Raw genomic sequence first — 21,104 nt, 5'->3', positions numbered from 1 at the left:
TGAGTTGGAGCCAATTTAATGGGCCAAGGGGTTACATATGCAGCCAACAAATCATGGAACCATGAAGGATATTACTGATTTAAAGTTATGTATGTTAAAGCCCAAATCTTAACAACATTCATAAAGGTAAAGGTAACTAATGGAGAGGCTTAACGGACAGAAAATGGACTTTATTCCCTGGCTGCCCTGACTCCCTCTTCAAAAGTTTAGGGCATTTCAGTGGCAGATGGGCTCCAGCCCCAGATTCTCGTGTTCGCTGATGTTAGCTGCTCCAAGGGGAGGCCTTAGCCTAACTCAAGGACAAGTTCAGCTGGAGCCTGCATTTATAGGAGCCCTCAGACACCATCGTTTGGTTTATTTTTGTGTGCCCGAGTGTGTGTGTTTCTTCTTCAGATGTTTTGGGGTTACCAGAAAACCCATTCCCTTTCCCCCCTTAATTTTTAAAACTGTGTGTAATTTCAGGGAAATTTGATCCATGTGTTTCAGATTCATTTGCACTTAATCACGAATATCCCTCTGGAAAGAGTTCTTTTCTCTCCCAGAAGATTTTGGAGTCCCTTTTAAGAAGCCCTGTAAGTGCCCTTCTACCCCAGGCTGCCCCGTCCAAGTACAGAAGGTTGTGTTTGGCCAAAGGAAAACCAACCTGACCGCTGAGGCCATGGGTCTGGTTTGAAATGCCGAACTCGTGAATTCGGACAGTGTTCTGGCAATGGGGAAATGAATTCTGGTCCCAGTGTTTACACAATCAGAGAAAGAAGCCTTCCGTTAAAGAAAAAAAAAAAAATAGCGAAGATGTTCAGATCAGCTCTAGAGCATTACCCCGTGGCCATTGGCATGTCAGTCTTAGCCTCTGGTTCGCAGGTTCAGAATGAGCAATTGTTGCTTTTGTTTGAGGTTCTTTGAGAAAATGTTTTTAACCCAGAGACTCCCAACTACCAAGAAACACCCACGAACCCTCTTGGCTAGCTTCCAAGGGCCATGGCACAAGTGTACCCAGGACACACATTTCCCCACCCTCCGTCCGCAACAACCCAACCACTGCACTGAAGCCACAATGGCATCCCTTCCATCCAAAACAAACATGTCATTACCGATCTCAGATTAATTGATGTCATTTGTGTGCCCTGCCTCTTGGGTTTCAGCTGGAGTCCGCCCAACGGCAATGGCCACCACCCTTGAAAACCTCAAGGCACTTACAACTTTGGCCTTTGGCAGAATTCCCTTCACTGTCCTTCTTTAGCCCTGTGACTACAGACCTTTCTTTCTCCCCACTCCCTGCCCACTCCTCTCCTACTCGGAGGCTTTGGGAAATTTCGAAATGAGTTTCCAGTGGAACGAGGTTATCTGTAGAACTGAGTTTTGCTTTGAGTAAGTGTCTGCTGTATTTCGTCAATTTTTTAAGATACAGATTTGTTTTTAACAGCCCTGAAATTAGGGCACTCCTTACAGTTGATGATGGGGAAGTATTATGGTGAGGTCATGGAAAGCATTTTCCTGCTTAGTGGAACATAGAATAATGATGGTGCATCTATTCTAGTCCCCGAAGAGGTATATAAGATCCCTTTTCAAAACACTGTGATAAACTTTTACCTCTCTCACTCATTTCTTCGCCATTCTGTCTTCGGTCAGAGTATATTGGCCCCGTGCCTGACTCTCTGCACTCAGGAGGAGATGAGGAGAGTGTTGAAATGGCCCCTCCCTTTAGGAAAGTTATAATTTCGTTCTAGACAGAAGTGCATACACGACCAACCATGCAAAGCGCTAAATTAGTGGTGTGGCCAGAAGTGGTGGAGCAGATCAAGATGGAGCCTCAGAGTGAGATGGAGAGACTGAGCCGGAGGCAGGCAGCCTCACTGCTGGGTTGGCGCTGTGATCCAAGGATGTGAATTCCCACCTGCAGGACGAGGGGCCTGTGGTGGGTCAGTGTCCCACGGTGAGTTCCACAGAACCGAGTTCAAGGGGAAGCTTTGAGAGAAAAGGGTTCCACTGTGAGGGTGCAGTGAGAGGGCATTGAGAAATGGCACTCTATTCCTTTCTCAGAGACTCCCAACACATCCTAGCATAACATGGGCTAATATAATATTAGAAGTTCACTTCAGAGAAGTTCTACAGTGAAGGACTTATTCAGATTTTCTTTCACTCAGTGTTTTCCAAATATATTTGTTCCTCAAATCCTTTATTTCAGTCAATACCTGCTACTGCTGTAATAAACCTTAGGAAAACTCTAAGGTCTCTTTCAGCATTCCAGGAATTCACGAGCCGATGTGGAGCTACAGCACATGGGAGAGGAAAGCCTCAGAGAAATGATGTGAGCTGAGTGCTGGGCTCCTGGCTCAGGCATAGAGTGTCATCGCTGAGAGGAACACTTTTACCAACTGATCAATCAAGAAACATGTATTAGCTATGTGGAATCTAAAAAACAACACAAGGGGCTTCCCTGGTGGCGCAGCGGTTGAGAGTCCGCCTGCCGATGCAGGGGACACGGGTTCGTGCCCCGGTCCGGGAAGATCCCACATGCCACGGAGCGGCTGGGCCCGTGAGCCATGGCCGCTGAGCCTGCACGTCCGGAGCCTGTGCTCTGCAACGGGAGAGGCCACAACAGTGAGAGGCCCGCGTACCGCAAAAAAATAAATAAAAATAAAAAACAACACAAATGAATGGATATGCAGAACAGAAACAGACTCACAGTTATCGAAAACAAACTAGTGGTTACCAGTGGGGAGAGGGGAAGAGGGGAGGACAAATTAGAGGTATGGAATTAACACGTACAAACTACTATGTATAAAAATAGATAAGCAAATATTCTGTACCGCACAGGGAATTATAGGCTTGTAATAACCTAGAATGGAGTATAATCTGCAAAAATACTGAATCATAATGCTGTACGCCTGAAACTAATAAAATGTTGTAAATCAACTATCCCTCAATAAAACAAAACAAAACAGAAACCAAATATTAATTGGACAAAAAGAAACATTTATTAAGTACCTATAATGTACTTAATAAATAGAGTTAAATAGGTATAATTTAATAATAATAGTATATAGTTTGATAAATGTAGTGTTCTGTTGCCAGGAACACAGAGAAATGGAAAACACTTCCCCTGACCTCAAGTGGCTCCTAATCATGGAGAAGACTGGGTGTTAACAAATGGCCACAGTAAAACAGCTGGTAGCTGGTAGCTGTCACCGAGGTAGAAGAAAGGTATCCTAAGGAGACTATGCACGGCATAGAGAAAAATAAATATGATGCCATGTCAAGAAGCTTCAAGTGTGGAGATGGCCCAAGACGGGTGGGAGGCCCTCCAAATTCTGAAGACATAATAAAAACATGAGTTTTGGGAGGGAACAGAGGTCCCAACCTAAGGAAACCAATATAGCACAAGAACTTCTGCAAATTTCCACAGGATGAAAGTAGGGGAACATAACTGAAGATGGATGCTTAGGGGTGGGACCAATTGGCTGGAACAGTATCTGAAAGATTAAGTCCCAAGTGAGCTGAGCCTTCTGAAATTCTAAAACCACCATAAGGGGCTCTTTGGGGGTCTTGTCGGAATAGGTCCTGACATGGATTTGTCTGTGGTTCGAGATGGTACCACGTGGCCAAAGAAAGCAGAATCCCCAACAGCTCTCCCGGGTGCCCCCCACCATCCTAAGGCTGCCCAGGCTTTTGCCTCAGCATCCGGGTCAGTAAAGAAAGGTGAACCCGGGGAAGAAACTTGCCCATCCCCTCCAGCGCTCTGTGTGTGTCCTGATCGAGTGTGTCCTGTCCCCATCTACCCAAGTCACACCTGCACAGACGCTTTGCATCAGCCCAGCTTCAAGTGGCAATTTAAGCCTTTTAAGGCCACCTGTCGAGCACCCACTGGGTAGATTTCCTCTTATCACCGGCTCACGGGGAGTTACTGGATAACATAATTATGGGGCAGGAGGATGGGGCGTTTTGATTTGTGTTCTTTGAGGATTCGCCAAGGGTATCTCTGCCAAATCCATGATCACCTGAAAGGAAATCTGAAGGAAGAACTTGCTAAATAAATATTCCAGGTGCTCTTCAGGCAAATGGCTTTGAAAATGGGTCTTCTCTGCCCTTCGTCACTGCAGAGCTCAAAGGCGTTTGGGGTGGACAAAGCTGTGTGGGTGCGTCCTCGCAGGAGGAGGTGGAAGGAAGCAAAGGAAGACGTGTTTTCCAAATTGCCTGGAGCCAGGGCATGTCAGGGTTGAGAAGCCCTTTGGATGTGGGATGATGCATAAAATAACTTCACGGAGCCAGACCTCTGATCTCCTGGGACTTCCCAGGACATCACCTGCACCCGTCCAGTGCAGATGCCCTCCAGTGCTTACGGGGGGGGATGCCAGGGAGGTGACATGAACAGGCCACTTGGTCTCAGACTTGAGGGCACAGGACACGGATATCCCACTTTTGATGCAGCCAGACAGCCTCTCTGAAGATGCTTGACTGACATCCCGTTTTGGCTGGAATATGTGGAAACAGATTTGGGAAGGGGCACACACAGGATCTTTTTAGAAATGAGAAAGATGCATGGTCTATTCATTTCCTAGGGCTTCCGTAATAAAGTACCACAGTCTGGGTGGCTTCAAACAACAGAAATGTATTGCCTCACAGTTCTGAGGGCCAGAAGTCCAAAATCAAAGCCTTGGCAGGGCCTTGCTTTCCCTAAGCCTATAGAGGAGAGTCTTTCCTTGCCTCTTCCAGCTTCTGGTGGCTCCTTGGCTTGTGGCAGCATCACTCCAATCTCTGCCTCTGTCTTCACATGGCTGTGTTCCCTGTGTGTCTGTCTATGTGCAAATTTTCATCTTCTTATAAGGTTTCCAGTCATCTTGAATTAGGGCCCACCCTAATCCAATATGACCTCATCTTAACCTGATTACATCTGCAAAGACCTATTTCCAAATAAAGTCACATTTACAGGTCCTGGGGTTAGGACTCCAACATATCTTTTGGGGGGGACATAATTCAACCCGTAACACATGGATGTGTGAAAAAGCAAAGATGCCATTCATATGATTTATTGGATCTACTGTCACTTCAACTTTGGGTTCATCCTCTAATAGAGGCAATGGCTTTTTATTTTTGGCTTTAATTTCAAAAAAGAGATAATCTTGTATGATGTAATGTAATGTATAATAAACTCAGGTATAATGAAATTATAATACAGATATAGAAGGGGGCTGTAAACCTAAGGGGCAGGGAAGCTACTAGGGACCTAATTGTCACATGAAGTGTTCTTAGAAGAGGGGGAGGAGGACTGAGGGAGAAAAATGACCAGAGAAGCTTCATGGATTGAATTCCCCCGGTAGCTTGGGCAGGTTGTAGCATGACACTGACGAGGGAGCGCGGTTAGAGAAAAACAAACAAGGCAGCACCAGCTTTCACTGTGTGGTCCTAACATTCCAGAAGATCCTAGTGGTGGGAGACTGCTGCGTGCTCACAGAAGTAGTGGTGCCAAGAAGGGGACTGAGGTGAGAGCAGGTCCGTGGGGTTCCCTCAAGGGGCACTCGTGGGGCATGAAACACAAAGCAGTGCGTAGTTCCATATCACACATGGGCCAAGTGGGCGGGGCCTTGCAAACCAAGGCTGCCCTGGGATTCCCCACAGCCAGGCGTCATCTCTTCACCTGACCTTGGCTCCGATCTACATGTGATAAAGGGTATTATCTAACGATTACAGTTCTTAACTGAATTCTGTAGAAGGCTCTCTTAGCTGGTGTTTCTAATGTTCCTAGGGTTCCAGGAAGAGGGGCTAATGCTAGCAATATTAAATTAAACACCTGGGGAAGAAAACACATGACAATCGATGCAGATGGTCATGCTACAAGTCAGGTTGAGCACTAAGGTCTGAATCTGGGGGAGGAGCATTATGGCCATTTATAACTTTGCTTCCGGAGCCTAAAGATGCCGTGAATGGTCTGGCTTTAAAAAATAAACCCTATGAGTTCATCCGAACCTGTCATAAACAGATTCTGACACATATTACATAATTTTCAAAATTGGTGGGTAGCACTGTAGCATGGTCACATGATTCAATTAAAACATATAAAAATGTGTACAGAGAAAAATTTCCTTCCTACCTTTTCTGCTTCCATTCAGTTCCTATCCTTCCCAGCAAGGAACATTAATAGTCGTTTTTTATTTATCCTTCCAAGGAATTATTAAAAATTTGCCAGCCAACACAGATATATAATTCTGTTTCACCTTAATATTTTACACCAAAGTAGCATGCTATATGCTTTTTCCTACAACTATTCATATGAGTGTAAAATGGGGTATGTACATGTTTATTCATTACAGTGTTGTTTGCAACATCAAAAATTTGGAAATAACTCCAGTGTCCATCAAAAGGGGACTAATTAAGTTATGGAACATCTCCACTATGGAGTAATACACAGTTGTAAAAAACATAATAATAATGAGGATGAGCCCTATGTACTTATATGAAAAGATCTGTAGGGTGCATTAAGTAAAAAATTTAATGTATAAATAGTGTATTTAGTATGTATTTGGGGTAAGAGAAGGAGATAAGAATAGATATATTTTCATTTTCTTGCATCTGAATAAAGAACAATCTAGAAGGATTCACTAGAACCTACTAAAGTCTTTACTTACAGATGGTGAAGGTAGTAAAATAATCAGAGACAGGGAAGGGGGTGAAATTTTCCAATATTTATTTTGTTATAGTATTTTAATTTTTGAACCATGCAAAGTATGTTTTCTCTTTAAAATAAGACATACAATTAAAATAAATTAATTAAATGCACATCCCCAGCATCTGATAAACACACCACAAGGAACTTACCCTACAAATATTTCTCACACATGTTCAGAAATACCTTCAAGGAGGTTCACTGTAGCGTTATTTCAACAGCAAAAGACTGGAAATGACCTAAATACCTATTAAATGTAGACTGGTTAAGTGAATTAAGTTACATTCAAACAGTGAAACACCATGCAGATATCCCAAAGAATGTGAAATATGTATTGATATGGAAAGGTCTCCAAGATATAAGTAAAAAAAAATGCAACATAAAAAACATTGTGCCCCCATTTTTGATAAAATAAATTTGATGCATGCACATACTCCCATGTATCCTGTATTTCTATTAAAAAAAAAACGTGAGGAGCTTCCCTGGTGGCGCAGTGGTTGGGAGTCCGCCTGCTGATGCAGGGGACGCGGGTTCGTGCCCCGGTCCGGGAAGATCCCACATGCCGCGGAGCGGCTGGGCCCCTGAGCCATGGCCGCTGAGCCTGCGCGTCCGGAGCCTGTGCTCCGCAGCGGGAGAGGCCGCAGAGGTGAGAGGCCCGCGTACCGCAAAAAAAACAAAACAAAAAAAAAAACTTGACGTGCAACGCTGTGTGTGTGTGTGTGTGTGTGTGTGTGTGTGTGTACACACATGGAAAATTTCTGGAAGCAAATACGAAAACTTGCTAATGGTGGTGGCCTCTGGGAAGGGGGTGAGAGTGTGTAGGGTAGGAAAGTCACCTATTTTTCATTGTAATGACTTTTGAACTACATGCCTTTTTCTGTGTGCATTTTTTTCAATTAAAAATATTTACAAATAAATCAACAAATAAAAGTATATCCATACAATGAAAACTGCAGCTGTAAAACCAACAACTGAGGAAGATTTTTATGTACTTATACAGAACAGTTTCCAAGATACGTTGTTAAACAATATATTTTTAAATTTTAGCTGCTTCAGGGTTTCCCATACTATGTGTTACTTGGTTGACACTTCTACCTGGTGGTCAACCCACACCAATTTTCATTACTTGGGGTATGAACATGTCACATCCCTGACTTTCAGATCAAGGATGACTATTTTTGTTCTGGTATGTCTTCCTCACCTCTAAGACTTGATACCAGTCTTTTGGGTTGAAATCCTAGCTCCTACTGGCTTGTGGACACAAGCACCTTAACTGCTGTGGGCCTCAGATTCCCCATCTGTCAAAAAAAAAAAAAAATAGAATACATTACAGGAATGCTGTAAGAATTTGCAATAACTATTCAGCACATAAGGACCCAAGGGTCAGCATTTTTCAAGATGGTGGCTGTTACTATCATTAATATTCCTTGGGATGTGGCCATCGGAAGTGTAGACAGGAGGGACCACACCCTGGTTTTGCACGAGGGGAGGCAAGGCTTTGTGTGTCATGGCCAAGGCTGTTCCAGAGGAAGCCTAGCATTTGGCTGGTCTATTTGGCCACAGTAGCCTTGAGCCTGTATCTCAGAGAAGCAGCTACTAATAATAGTTCAGAATTCAATATTCTCTGGGTGCAACTGGGGCTGTGTTTTGCTTATACGGTGCATTTAAAGCCCCTCTTAGGGAAGCTTATTCTCATCTTTTAAGCATGAATTGTATCTAGTGGCTCCTCCCCACTCCCGCAAGATGCCTCTTGCTGCCTTCTGTTGCCCTGGGTCCACTAGTCCTATTTGTGTTTGAGTCTCTGTTTATAACAATGTCTTTCAGAAGAGGAAGTGAGGATGCCCATGTTGTCTTTCTTCACTTTTACAGAGTTAAAAAGAAAAAGAACTGCCTCTCCACTGTCTCTCCATTTCATCTCCCAGGGCAGCTTTGGGTCAACTGGTCTCACTGATTATCCAGTAGTCTTTCTGCCTTGATGCATTGACCAGGGTTTTTTATTATTGACTTTGGAGCTCCTTGTAAGGTACTCCAAAAAAGCATTTTAAAATAGTGCCTAGTGGGCAATTTACATTTTAACTGCTCCTTTCACTACCCCTCGCAACACCCTCACGTAGTTCCCTTTTCTAGAATTAAATAACCACATCATAGCTTTTGGGCTCCATGTCTCTTTTAGATGTTGAACTTGGCCCTGTTATGGTCTTTATTTATATAGTGGTTCAGTTAGGGTCTCACGCTTGTCCCCATTCCTCATCTTTCTCCTAGTGTGTGTTTTCAGGTTATATGGCATCTTGATAAATTAAGGGCCAGATAGTACAATCTGGGCTTGTTTTTCTGAGAATCCCTCTGAGAATCACTGACGCTGTGATAAGCGATTGTGCTCAAGGAGTCATGTGATCATGAGAATGTGGTGGGTGTGAAAGGAAAGACTGAAGACCACCGTTTTCCAAAAGTCCTTTGGTTCCGGGTGAATGTCAAGTGTCTTTTCCCCATTAATTAATCTAGGATTTAAGATCGAAGATCTGTCTGTCTCTTGGGTTTTATTTTAGATGTCACAGTACTTTGGAGACCATTTACCCTAGAAATACAGACCTGGATTTCAGGTTCTCTCTCGTCACTTTCCTACCACACTTTTACAAATCCCAGTGGGGGACCTGCCAACTTGCCATTTTCCTTTCTCTTTCCTTTATCCACACTCATCTTCCCTAAGGGTGGGCCCAACCTTATTCTGAAGGTCAAAAGCTCAATGAATGGTGAGAATTTCTTGTGGAAATTTCTAGTAGAAAATAACACTTCACAAGCCCAATACTAATGTTTCCAAAGCTGCAAGCCAGCGAGGACCCCCTGTCTTTCCCCACCACCAACACACAAATACACCTTCCCATATTATGTTCCCAATACCCTGAAGACGATACTGGCAGGGTGTACACTTGGCTTAATCTTATGTGGCCTCAAGTAAGGATGTGTTTTTTATTTTTTAATTTTCTTTTATTTAAAGGAGGAATTCTACATTTTTTTCCCCTTCTACTTTAAAACTATACCAAGAAGTTACAAGGGGATCAGCAACTTCCTCAAGAAACAGTTTATACTCAACTCATTCCATGATGTGGCAGCCTCATGGGTATGTAGCAACTGAATTACAGAGGAAGAAATGAGCACAGTTTCTTGTGCTCTCCAAGACAGAGAAAACCTAAAGTCAGTAAAGAAAATGGAATTGTGCACTTGGGAGAGATCTTCAACAAGTAGACAAATAGATAGCAGTCAGATATATTCCACTTCTCAAATTGAGAAGAATTGAAAAATAATACAACCCGATACTGGCAATGATGTGAAAACATAACCACTCATATTCTTCTGGTGAGAGAATAAGTTGGAACAATCTGGAGGCAAAGTTAGCAATACTATATATCAGGAGCCTTAAAATCTGCATACCTTTTGATTTGGCAAATCACCTCCAGAAATCTATTCCAAGGAAAAAATAGAGGTAACAGAATCTCACCAATCGGAAATTCATTATAGCATTGATTATCAGAGTAAAAAATTAGGAATACCCTAAGGACCAAGTAATAGGGAATTGGTTAAATGGATTATGATACATAAGAATGATGTCATAGATGAAAAGGGGCTTGGAAAGATGTTCTTGATATATAAGCAAGAAAAAACATTAGAAAAACAGTATAAAGAGTGTTAGCTGACAATTACACCCCCCCAAAAAGAACCCCAAACCAAACTAAACCAAAACAAAACAAAAAACACACTAGAAAAACTTGATTAAGAAAAGCTAAGTTTATTAGATTTATTTCAATGAAGAAGAATACAGTGTCTTAGCAGTAGAGCAGAAAGGGGAAGCTGCAGGAGGAGGATATTCACAGGGTTTTACGCCAGAGCTGAGTGATTGATTATAAGATGGGTCTTACCAGGTGGGGAACTGGTGGGGATTGAACGATTTATGACATAACAGCTTTGGATTGATGGACACAGTGAGGTACGGTCTTGAAACAAACGTTGTTGAGCAAACTGTTGATCTTGATAAGTAAGCAAGTATTTTCTGGAGCAAATAGCAGGTTATTTGTGCCTAGTCCTGGTATAGTTTGGCACAGAAACAGGAATATATGTTTTGCTCACAACTGTTTACCATAGAGACAAGAAAGTACTTTGATTTCAGTTGTCAATAAATAATAGCTCTTTTGTTAAAAAAATTGTCTATATTTATATTTCAATCTCACTAGATAATTATGTGTAAATTAAATGTGGTTATCTCCTGGTGGAGGGGTTACAGGTATTCTTTTAGTTTCTTCTTTCTTGCTAGTTTGTATTTTCTAAGTTTTCTCTAATGAACATATATTCAGAAAAAAAGATGCATTCGTTGAACTCATATTGAGCCAGATAATTGCAGGACTATAGCATCCATAGTCACTCTCACTTCAGAACTTCTAACCCATTTCTAAGTACACCAGATCGAGGCAGAATCTTGTGGCCTACTTGGGAAACTGGCTAGATCATTACCTAATCACAACCGCGCGATTCAATGTGCATTAGACGGCTTTTCATCTGTTCAGACAGGTAAGCGCTGTACAGACTGTATTAGAAGGATCCATTCTTCAGATGTATAATGAAAGCATACTTAACAAACACAGACACGCATTTCTGTCCTGGGCTCGGTTATCATTCCACGTTCAGCATTACGATACAGTGGGGATCAGGGACTCCAGGGAAGTGGTGAACCAGAAGTCTCGAATACTGTCTCATGTCTCCAATCAACCACTGATAAATATTTTTGAGCACCTGATACTTGCTGAGTGCTGGACGGGTGAGGCACGGCACAAAAATTGGATAACCTACGTTCCAGTCCTTAAAGGAGCTTAGTTTTTCATTGGGGAAGGGGCTATGACGAGTGATTGACACACAGCGGACAATTCCAAGTAGCTACAAGATGGCATATAACCAAGCCACAGGTGGATCAGGTCTTGATTCTATGCTGGTCTCTATCATGACATTTGTATTATGCATCTTGTGTGGTCTAGACTCCAAGTCCTATACAAATTCACTGGTTTGAAGGTTTGGGACATTGAGATATTCTAGTTAAAGATGGGTTAAAGTCAAATTTTTAAAAATGTCCTTCCTTTATATTGAAAATCTTTCCAAAACTTGAGTCTGCTTTACTTTCTGCATAAGTAACTGTAGCTCAGTGAACCTAATTGTGGGGCCCACAGTCATTCTCATTGCATCTAGATGTAGATTTCATTCAGTGTAGATGAGAAAGATAGGAGGCTGATGTGGATGTGAATTGACTCAAAAATAGCCTGAAATTTACAAGACACCTACCCCGACACACACACACACACACACACACACACACACACATTCCTAGTATCCATGTGTTTTCTGGCGATCATCTCTTTCCATTAAAGACTACAGTGAGACCTTCCAACAGATTGAAGATTCCAATTGGCCAAAATGTCATTCCACTTGAAATAACCCTCTATTATTCATAAATACTCTTCATCAGGGATTTCATCATCTCATAGGCAAGAGGCCTTAATAACCCCTGGGGGAAACTGAGACTCAGAAAGGGACTTTATGCCAAGTCACATAGTAACTAAGTGATGGACCTACGATTAAAATCCTGATCTCCTTGTTTTTAATCCTCAGGCTCCTACCTCTCTAGTCTGATACCCCATGCCTTTCCCCGCAAGGCAAAACTTACTGGGGACTCTGGCGATCTTAAGCTACTAGACATAAGAGTAAAAAAGACACGGCTCACAACACCTTTGAGTATATGAGACGCTCCCATCTCCAAGTCCACCTTTTGGAAACTCCTCTGGAACAAGGCGCAGTGCTCCTCAATGCCAAGCACGGTGATTGCCATTCGCATGCCCCTTGGTTTTGTCATAGCATAGGGAAGGAAACAAGATGCAGAGAGATGAAGACCCATGTTCCCAGCCCTTGGTCAGCATGTAGAACAGACCCTCTGCACGCAAACAGTAGAAACACAGAACGCCTCCTGGGTGAACAAGCTGATGGCCTAACTGGCTATTAACAGCAACAACAAACTTGGCTAATATACCACTTAGGATGTTTTGGCCACTCATAGTAATAAACAAAGAAGCAATAAACATCCTCAAACAGTCTAGGATGTATCACAGGACAGGAAGTGCAGAGGTAGAACCAGTCTCAAGATTTGACATTTCAGCAGCTCGGGGTCCCATCGAGGACCTAGGCTCTCTCCACTCTTGTTGCATTTTGCAGTGTATTAGTGCCTTTGCCTGAGGCTTGGCCCTCATGGTCTCCAGAGGGCGGCAGCGCTTCCAGACCTCACACCCACATTCCGAGGGAGCACCAGAGGCAGTGACTTAGGGAGTCACTTTCTGAAAAACAAGGAAATCTTTCTCAGCAGTTCTTGAACAAACCTCCCCTCACAACACTGGGTGAAAATTGGTCAAGAGTCCACTCTGAAACCAACCACAGCCAGGAGGACAGGCTCAGACCATTCATAATTCACCCCTGAACCTGGGGTTGGAACCGTCCTCACCTGAGTCACAGGAGGGTGGGGAGAGAGTGGGCAGGTGGGGAGAAGGGAGGAATGGGGAAGTGGACTCCGACCCCATCAGAGATCACCAGAGGAAGATAGGGGTGGTCGGGATGGAGAGATGACCACCAACAAACAGTATCTGCTCTGAGCTGCCGGCTGCCTCTCCCACCAGGACTTATTCCCTGAGTCAAGGGTCTGATCTCTTCCAAGGGATGAGAAGCTGTTCTGACAGAGCACGGAGAGCACAGAGGACTGCCAGGACCTTTGCACCTTTCAGCAGTGTGAATGCTCACAGAGGTCCTCCTCAGGTGCTACGCTGACTACAGGTAAATTCTTTTTTTAAAATTTTATTTTAATAAATTAATTAATTTATTTTTTGGCTGCATTGGGTCTTTGTTGCTGTGCGTGGGCTTTCTCTAGTTGCGGCAAGAGGGGGCTACTCTTCATTGTGGTGCAAGGGCTTCTCATTGCGGTGGTTTCTCTTGTTGCGGAGCACAGGCTCTAGGCACGCAGGCTTCAGTAGTTGTGGCTATTGGGCTCTAGAGCACAGGCTCAGTAGTTGTGGCGCACGGGCTTAGTTGCTCCGCGGCATGTGGGATCTTCCCAGACCAGGACTCGAACCCACGTCCCCTGCATTGACAGGCGGATTCTTAATCACTGAGCCACCAGGGAAGACCCTACAGGTAAATTCTTACTGAGGATTCTGGGGACCTTAATCCAGAGTCAGTGACATGATGCTAAGGGTGGGAATTTCAGGCCAGGAAAGCTGATAGGGCGAGGCCACCGAGGGCCAAGAGAGAGCTTTGGGTGCAGATAGACCAGTCTTTTAAGGTGTTCCTTAAATCGCACCTACACTGTCACTGCTGGCCCACCCCCAGGTACAATACACATAGGAAATTGAAATAAGACCCACGAAGGAACATCAGTATATTTTTTTCACCTAGGCCATGTACCATGATAGAATTTTTAGCCTTGCTAAAATAAAAATCTGTTTTTGGATGGCTGAGTCACAAGCTTTTTGCTTTTCCTTCTGTTCTTCTTCCTCCTTTTTTTTTTTCTTTTCTTTTTTTAATTGCAGTCTGGTTGATTTACAATGTCATGTTAGTTTCAGGTGTGCAGCAAAGTGCTTCAGTTATATATATATAAATATATATATATATATATTCATTCTTTTCCAGATTCTTTGCCCTTATAGGTTATTACAAAATATTGAGTATAGTTCTCTGTGCTATACAGTAGGTCCTTGCTGGTTATCTATTTTATATACAGTAGTGTGTATCTGTTAATCCCATCCTCCTAATTTATCCCTCCCCCCCTACACCTTTGGTAATCATAAATTTGTTTTCTATGTCTCTGCGTCTATTTCTGTTTTGTAAATAAGTTCGTTTGTATCTTTTATTTTTCAGATTCCACACAGAAGCGATATCATGTGATATTTGTCTTTGTCTAGCTTACTTCACTCAGTATGATAATCTCTCGGTCCATCCATGTTGCTACAAATGGCATTATTTCATTCCTTTTATTACTTTTTTTTTTGGCTGCACCGTGGGGCTTGCGGGATCTTAGTTCCCCAACCGGGGACTGAACCCGGGGCCTCGGCAGTGAGAGCACCAAATCCTAACCACTGTACCACCAGGGAATTCCCTATTTCATTCTTTTTTATTGCTGTGTAATTTTTATTTGTTTTTGATTTTTAAGAAGAATGAACATATTTTCTTTTACAATGGGAAAATAAAATAACGTTTGGGAAAATAAAGAGGTATTTCGTACACATTTCAAACAGCACAGGAAATCCCCACCTCCAGTAAGAAGTCTGGTGATCGCCTTTGTAATATTTGAAAATAAACCGACTTTATTTGAATCAGTCAATATCAATCAAGACTGCAAAACAAATTTATAACTGGTTCAGATTCATGAGGAAGACACTCAGCAATATCTTCATTAAAAGGCATTTTACATTATTAAGGCTTGAAAGCAAGACCTGCGATTTTATCACCACAGTTAAAGGTCCTGAGAAAATCAAGTTACCATCATTGGGAGTGTCTTTATAAAATGATATGTTTGATCTTTTATAAAAGCTAGGCTTCTTTTGCTAAATTGGTTAGCTCTCCAGCTTATAAAATGGGATAGGCAGGTGGTCAGGAAAGATAGACAAATTCAAACATCAGCTGGGTATTTTATATTTTAAATATATGCATAGTCAGTATTGCAAAATCTCTAATTATACACAAATACCTTAGACAACTGTATCCTTAAAATTGTATTTTGCCAAAAAAACAGATTGCTTTTAGAGAAACACAGATTAGCCCAAACCCTACAACGAGGCAACTTTTTTTATTTTTGGTTGCAGAGGGTAGCATTGGATCCATTTCCTTGAGTAACATTAAGTAAGATTACGTACACTTTGGATCATACCTAATTACGAAATGAAAGTATCCTGAAAGTAAACTGGGAGGAGAATGCTGACAAAGGGAGAGGAGGATGCATTCATAGGAGGGCGCGTGTTGTTTGGATTAAATGCCAAGAGGAGTGGATAGAAGATAATGGGCCTTTTGTGCTAGAAGGGCCCCAAAGCCAATGATGTGATCACTTCTGTCCCAACATCAGAACCAGGATGCTTCACAGGCACACTCCTTTCTCTAATGCTTTAGGTTCTTTTTAATGTTACATAAAAAATAAGAAAGTGATCCCTTGTGAATCATCAAGCATAGTTTTAACCATGAGTTACTGTTTCATCTTTCCAAGGAGGAAGACACCGGCATCTTGATTCCCTCTGCTGTTGAACTGGCTCCTGGTCAGTGGAAATAGGAGCCACAGACGTACCTACTGGATGTCTGCTGTCCCTAGACCAACTTAATTTCAGGCAGACTCTCCCTGTTTCCTCCTGATGGAAAACTTGCTAGGTAGACCTGCACTTTCCTGACTCTGCCTCCCTTTTAATTCTCTTTCTCCAGACCTTGCTGATTTCTAAGACTCTTAGATCTTCAGGGTCCATTCTGGGCATGATGCATTTTGCAACAATTCTAAGATGCTTGGTCTTGTCTTTCTGCAGAGTGGCCAGTGGGCACAGGTGTTGTGAGCTTCTGTTATTTCATTCAGTGCTAGAAAATTCAGCCCAGGAAACCTCACTCTTGCCATGGCCCCTTTCTAATGAAAAGATCAAACTCCTCAGTGGCCCCACCAGCACGAGAAGTGAACGCTGAAGACAGTGCCATTTCCTAGGAAGCTGAAACCGGTTTGAGATCCTGCGGTCCAATAACCCAGTGGAGTGTGGGTTTCACTTTTCAACTCACGAGCTTGGTGCCAGGTAGCTGTATCCTTGTTCAAAACAAGACAGCCATACTCATGCCTGTGATTCTGAATTGTCAGGTGATGAAGGTGTGCGATAGAAGGAACTATGCTCTGGACCAATCCAGATTTTACTGACCCAGCTCATCTTTTATAGCTATTAAAATCTTATCCCATACCCTCTTGGGGCCACCTGAGAGGCAAGCAGGACTGAGAAGATGGGTAAGTTCAACACAGTCGTTCTGAGTATGATTCTTGTCATATGCTACCCCACTATGCTACTCCACCAAAAAAGCCACAGTGATGTGAAAGTCGAAGGAGAGAATTAAATCCAGAGTAAAACAGGATCTTAACCCAAATAAATCCCCTTTCAGCATCAGCGAAATGCTTTCTGAGGCATCGATATGCATTCCAGACCAATGACAAAGGTCACCTCCCATCTTAACACTCTGGAGTTCAGGGTCAAACTGCAGACCATCAATACTCCCTGAGTTGGTTCTGGGGACACCTAAGGACCTCTCCACACTGTTGCTGGGAGATGATAAGCTGTGTACATGACAAGGTCATGGCCAAAACCCGGGGAGGCTGAAAGATCTGGAGAAAAATCTCTTTGGAAAAAAATAATCATAAGGCAATATTATTACTATTTAAAAATATTCTGATAAATCTGGTCATAGACATTAAAGCTTTAAATCAATAGTCAGTTGCATCCCATGATAATCTCCTGTTGCAATAAAAAGATAGTCCTGGATTGAGTACCAGGAAGTGCCGTCCATCTATAACTCCTCTCCCTCTTCTAAGTGGTTACGATGGATCATATAACTGTCCCAAACTCACCCCCTTGCCTTAATATTGTTATTTATGTAAAACTAAGTCAACCACAGAAAGAACATCTAGAACTAACAATGTTGATTTGGTTTGGCTTGTTTGTTTTTAAAGGCTTGTTGTTTAAAGACTCACCAATTGCTGAATTCTGAATATCAAAGCAGAGTCTTGGTGTGCAAAAACTCCTCTGGGGGAGCTACTCCACTTGAGCTCCTCCTGTTTTCTCTGTCGCTGGCTGGCTATGCTTCTCAGATGTGCTTTAAGAAAAGCGCCTCTCTGGGTCTCAGGAAAGTAAACTGCCTCTTAGATCATCATGCTTGTGCTGTGACGTTGAGGGAAGGATTTCTGGGACAACAGGATTTCACACTACTTAAAAGGCCTTTGGGATCATTCAAGCTTTCACCTCCCAGGAGGCCAGTTTGGGGCTTTTCCCTACAGTCAAAAGGACTGTCTCCTTACCAGTTCTTTTCAAACATCTCCAGGGACAAAATTACCAGGGAGTCTGTGGAAAGGTTCCCTTAGAGGTGAAAATGCATCAATTCCTTCTGCTTTTTGAAAGGTCTCAGGCTTATAGGATGTCTTGCTGAGAAACGTCGTCTTCCTCCCTGGGCTAAAGGAGACCCTCCTGCTTCTTCTCCTTGCCTCTGATCAGGGGCCCCTTTTATCTCCAGAGATCCCTGGAGGCAGGTAGGTCCGGGGATTGCTTGGGTTAGAATCTGGTGATGTTTCTACAGGAAGGCCCTGTGCCGTTCTGCCCTCACTGACCAGTGAGCCAAGTCCTGGGGCTTTCGGGCACTTGGGAGCCTCTCTCTCCACCAACAGGCAACACAGAAGGAAGGATTGTTGGAGGTGAGGGTCTGTGGCGGGTGGACTTTCTCCCAGGGTGTTCACGGGAAGAGGGAGCTGATGACTAGCTCATTTTTCTTCATTTCCTCTGCACAGGTCCCCGTGCTCAAGCAGGGTGAGCTTTTAAGGAGGTGAAATTCAAGGAGAATGACTGCAGAGCGAAATATTAGCTAAAAAACAGTTTTTTCTTTTTCATCTTGCAGTTGAGTCAGATGGTAGGAAAATTTACCCAGATGTGTATGTATTTTCTGTTCGAGTTTAAACCACATGGTTTCCCAATCAGAAAGGCCCATGGACTTTATTCCTAAGGCTCCGTGATCAAGCCACCTCCTAAATGTATCTGTCACCCATCAGAGGCTACAGTTGATTCAGAGAGCACCCGGCTTAGCAGACTCACATCCAGGAACAACTTGAAGAGACCGGACAGTCATTTTTGGCCAATTCTTGGATTTTGGTGGGTAGTTACATGACATCACCAGTTCAAGACTTAGTTAGATCATAAGAGAGAAGACCTATCTAAGAGATTCCCGGGAAACACTGAGCCTCCTAAAGAACTTTTTCTTAATCCTCACCCATCCTTCCACCCCCCACTTCCATCTGCTTTCTCAGAGACCAAAATTCACTCGTGGATAAACACAGTCAAACCCAGGCATGTAATCTCCAATGAAACCACTCCCGTAAGCAAGCAAACCCCACGGCTGGTAGACCCCTTGGGCCTTTTGGCATTGACACTGTTCCCCTCCCCTCCCCTTCCCAGTCACCCCAGCTTGGAATTACATGCCAATTTCCCTTCCTGGCAAGGCCTGGACAGATAAAAATGGAGATCAGCATCAAGCCAGGTACTTGATAGCATCAGACTGCACCTGGCACCGCAGCGAACTGAGACTGTGTCTGAAATAGTTTTCCAATCTGGCCTTCAGTGCCCGAAGGGACAGGAGTGCCGGAAAGTGGTGAGTGACTGGAGGTGTGTCTGCCGGACGCCCAAATGCACACCTGCTCCATTCTTTCCATTCACTCTCTGTCTCCCCCTAACAAAGCACTGCATCTCTTTCTAATGAGAACTAAGATGGCGTTTGGCCTTGGCCTTGGAGTTACTGACAAAGAGGTGAGTGGACGAGGACAGGGTGTTGCACGTGTCTAACGCAGCCTAGGAGATATTTTGATATTGGCAAAAGGGGCCAGTGACAATCCCACAGACGGGTTCGTTCTCCCGCACCGACCCCAAATACACTGAACCCAGCCCAGGCCCGAAAGGCTGAGAGCTTGACGGTTTCTCTCATTTCTGCTTGCAGGTTCCTGCCTGATCAGATGGGCGTGGTGCCGACCTTCATCAAAGACAGCAGGCTGGGGTTCCAGTGATGCCAGCAAGATGCGGCCTGATAAAAACAGAAGTTTCTGGAGGTGCCGTGGAAAAGGAGTCCGTGAAGCTGGAGTCCTTGGGGGAGATGGTGAGTCTTTCTGCAGCAGTGATGGGGCAAGACGGCCAAGTTCAGGATCGGCTGAGGCGCTTGGCCACATCCGCATAGGCTAACTCAATCTCACTGTCGGCCGCGCAGGTGTTGGTGAACTCGTCCCGGGCATAGGCGTTCTTAAGGTACCGCCACAAGCCCGTCATCTCAGCCGGGAAATCGTAGTTGCGGTATTTCTTGGCCACAGTCTACAACAGAGATGGCAGGATGGAGATGGTGTTAAAGCATGAAACAAACCACCGGGAAGGTGTTAGTGGTGTGACCGAGTGTGTGCCCAGAGGGAAGACCCTCCATGCATCCCAAGGGGCCAGCAGCAAGATGCTTGTCATACAAGATGGCAGTGCTGCCTTTTTAATGCAATTTATTTTATTTTATTTTATATTTTATTTATTTTATTGTATTTTCTCAAGCAAATATAATTTGCCCTTTGACTTAGTAATTCTGCTTCCAGGGATTTTTTTCCTTAGGAAATACCATGGGTGTACAAGAAGATTTACCTACACACATAGGACCGTAGGACTATTTGGAATAGCAAAACATGGAATCCAACACAAATGTCCAGCAACACGTGAATGGATAAATACGTTATCATACATATCTGGAGAGCCATGAAAAATGATGCTGCAGAGGAAATCCCAGTGACTTGGAAAACGCTTCAAGAGAGGCTGTTAAGTTTGAAGTGTAGTATAAGGCATTTGGAGAAATATGTAGGATGACTAGAAGTCTATACACCAATCTATTACCAGTGGTTATGTCTGCTTGATAGAATTATAGACAACATTTATTTTTCTTTTTTCCCCAACCACTTTGCTTTACTAAGCATCCTTATTTACAGAAGAGAATACAAAGCATAAAACATAAGTTAGGTATAGCAATGTATATGGAGGTTCAGGGTATGTGGGAGTGAACAGACAGTGATTTCTGTTCTCTCCTTAGTTTACCACACTCGGGGCTGTGGACTTGGGCGTTCTGGGGAAGTGGTGTTTGTGTTGAGAGACACAGTAGCATAGTGGTTAAAAGCGTGGGCTCTGGATCCCAGCTGACTGGATCTGCAATCCTGACCACACTACTTGACAGCTGTGTGACCTTGGACTAGTTACTTAACTTCTCTGAGCCCCAAATTCTTTTCCTCTAAAATGGAGGTAATAAGACGAGCTACCTTGGAGTAATAAATCAGTTAATACACATAAAATGATTGGAGGTGTGGGGGGGCTGGCTCATACTAAGTGCTCAATAAAGATGACCTGTTGTCAGAATTCACTGAGACCCACCTTTTGCCCACTGCATGCATTCCTTCCTAGGTAGGGGCTACGTGGTCTCTTTAATAAGGTCTCTCTAGCCAGGGAGGGCTTCAAAGACGTGAGACCTGTGAGTCACAGAGAGTCTCTTTTTCTCCAGTAGCAGCAGCTGAATCCAGTTTGCCATTCTGCAAACGCTCACAGGACCCGTGTCCTCGCACCAGCTCAGAGAGGCCGGCACGCAACAG

At 43.6% G+C, this 21,104-nt stretch overlaps 1 protein-coding gene across 1 annotated transcript in view; it reads right to left on the bottom strand.

The window, feature by feature from the left end:
* Positions 1–15,010: 15,010 nt before the first annotated feature.
* Positions 15,011–21,104, bottom strand: part of CLIC5 (CLIC family member 5) — a 107,710-nt gene continuing 101,616 nt past the window's right edge. Inside the window, exon 6 of the mRNA XM_022582051.2 lies at positions 15,011–19,806. Within this exon, the coding sequence (XP_022437759.1) occupies positions 19,639–19,806 (168 nt within the window). The 3' untranslated portion in view covers positions 15,011–19,638. The remainder of the gene's footprint in view (positions 19,807–21,104) is intronic.

This window comes from Delphinapterus leucas, chromosome 10, assembly GCF_059928025.1.
Source record: "Delphinapterus leucas isolate spDelLeu-1000000601 "Yukka" chromosome 10, BTC_Dleu_Yukka2, whole genome shotgun sequence".
In the NCBI taxonomy this organism is placed as follows: Eukaryota; Metazoa; Chordata; class Mammalia; order Artiodactyla; family Monodontidae; genus Delphinapterus; species Delphinapterus leucas.
The sequence above is the reverse complement of the archived record's forward strand: the minus strand, read 5'-3'. Positions and strand labels throughout refer to the sequence as shown.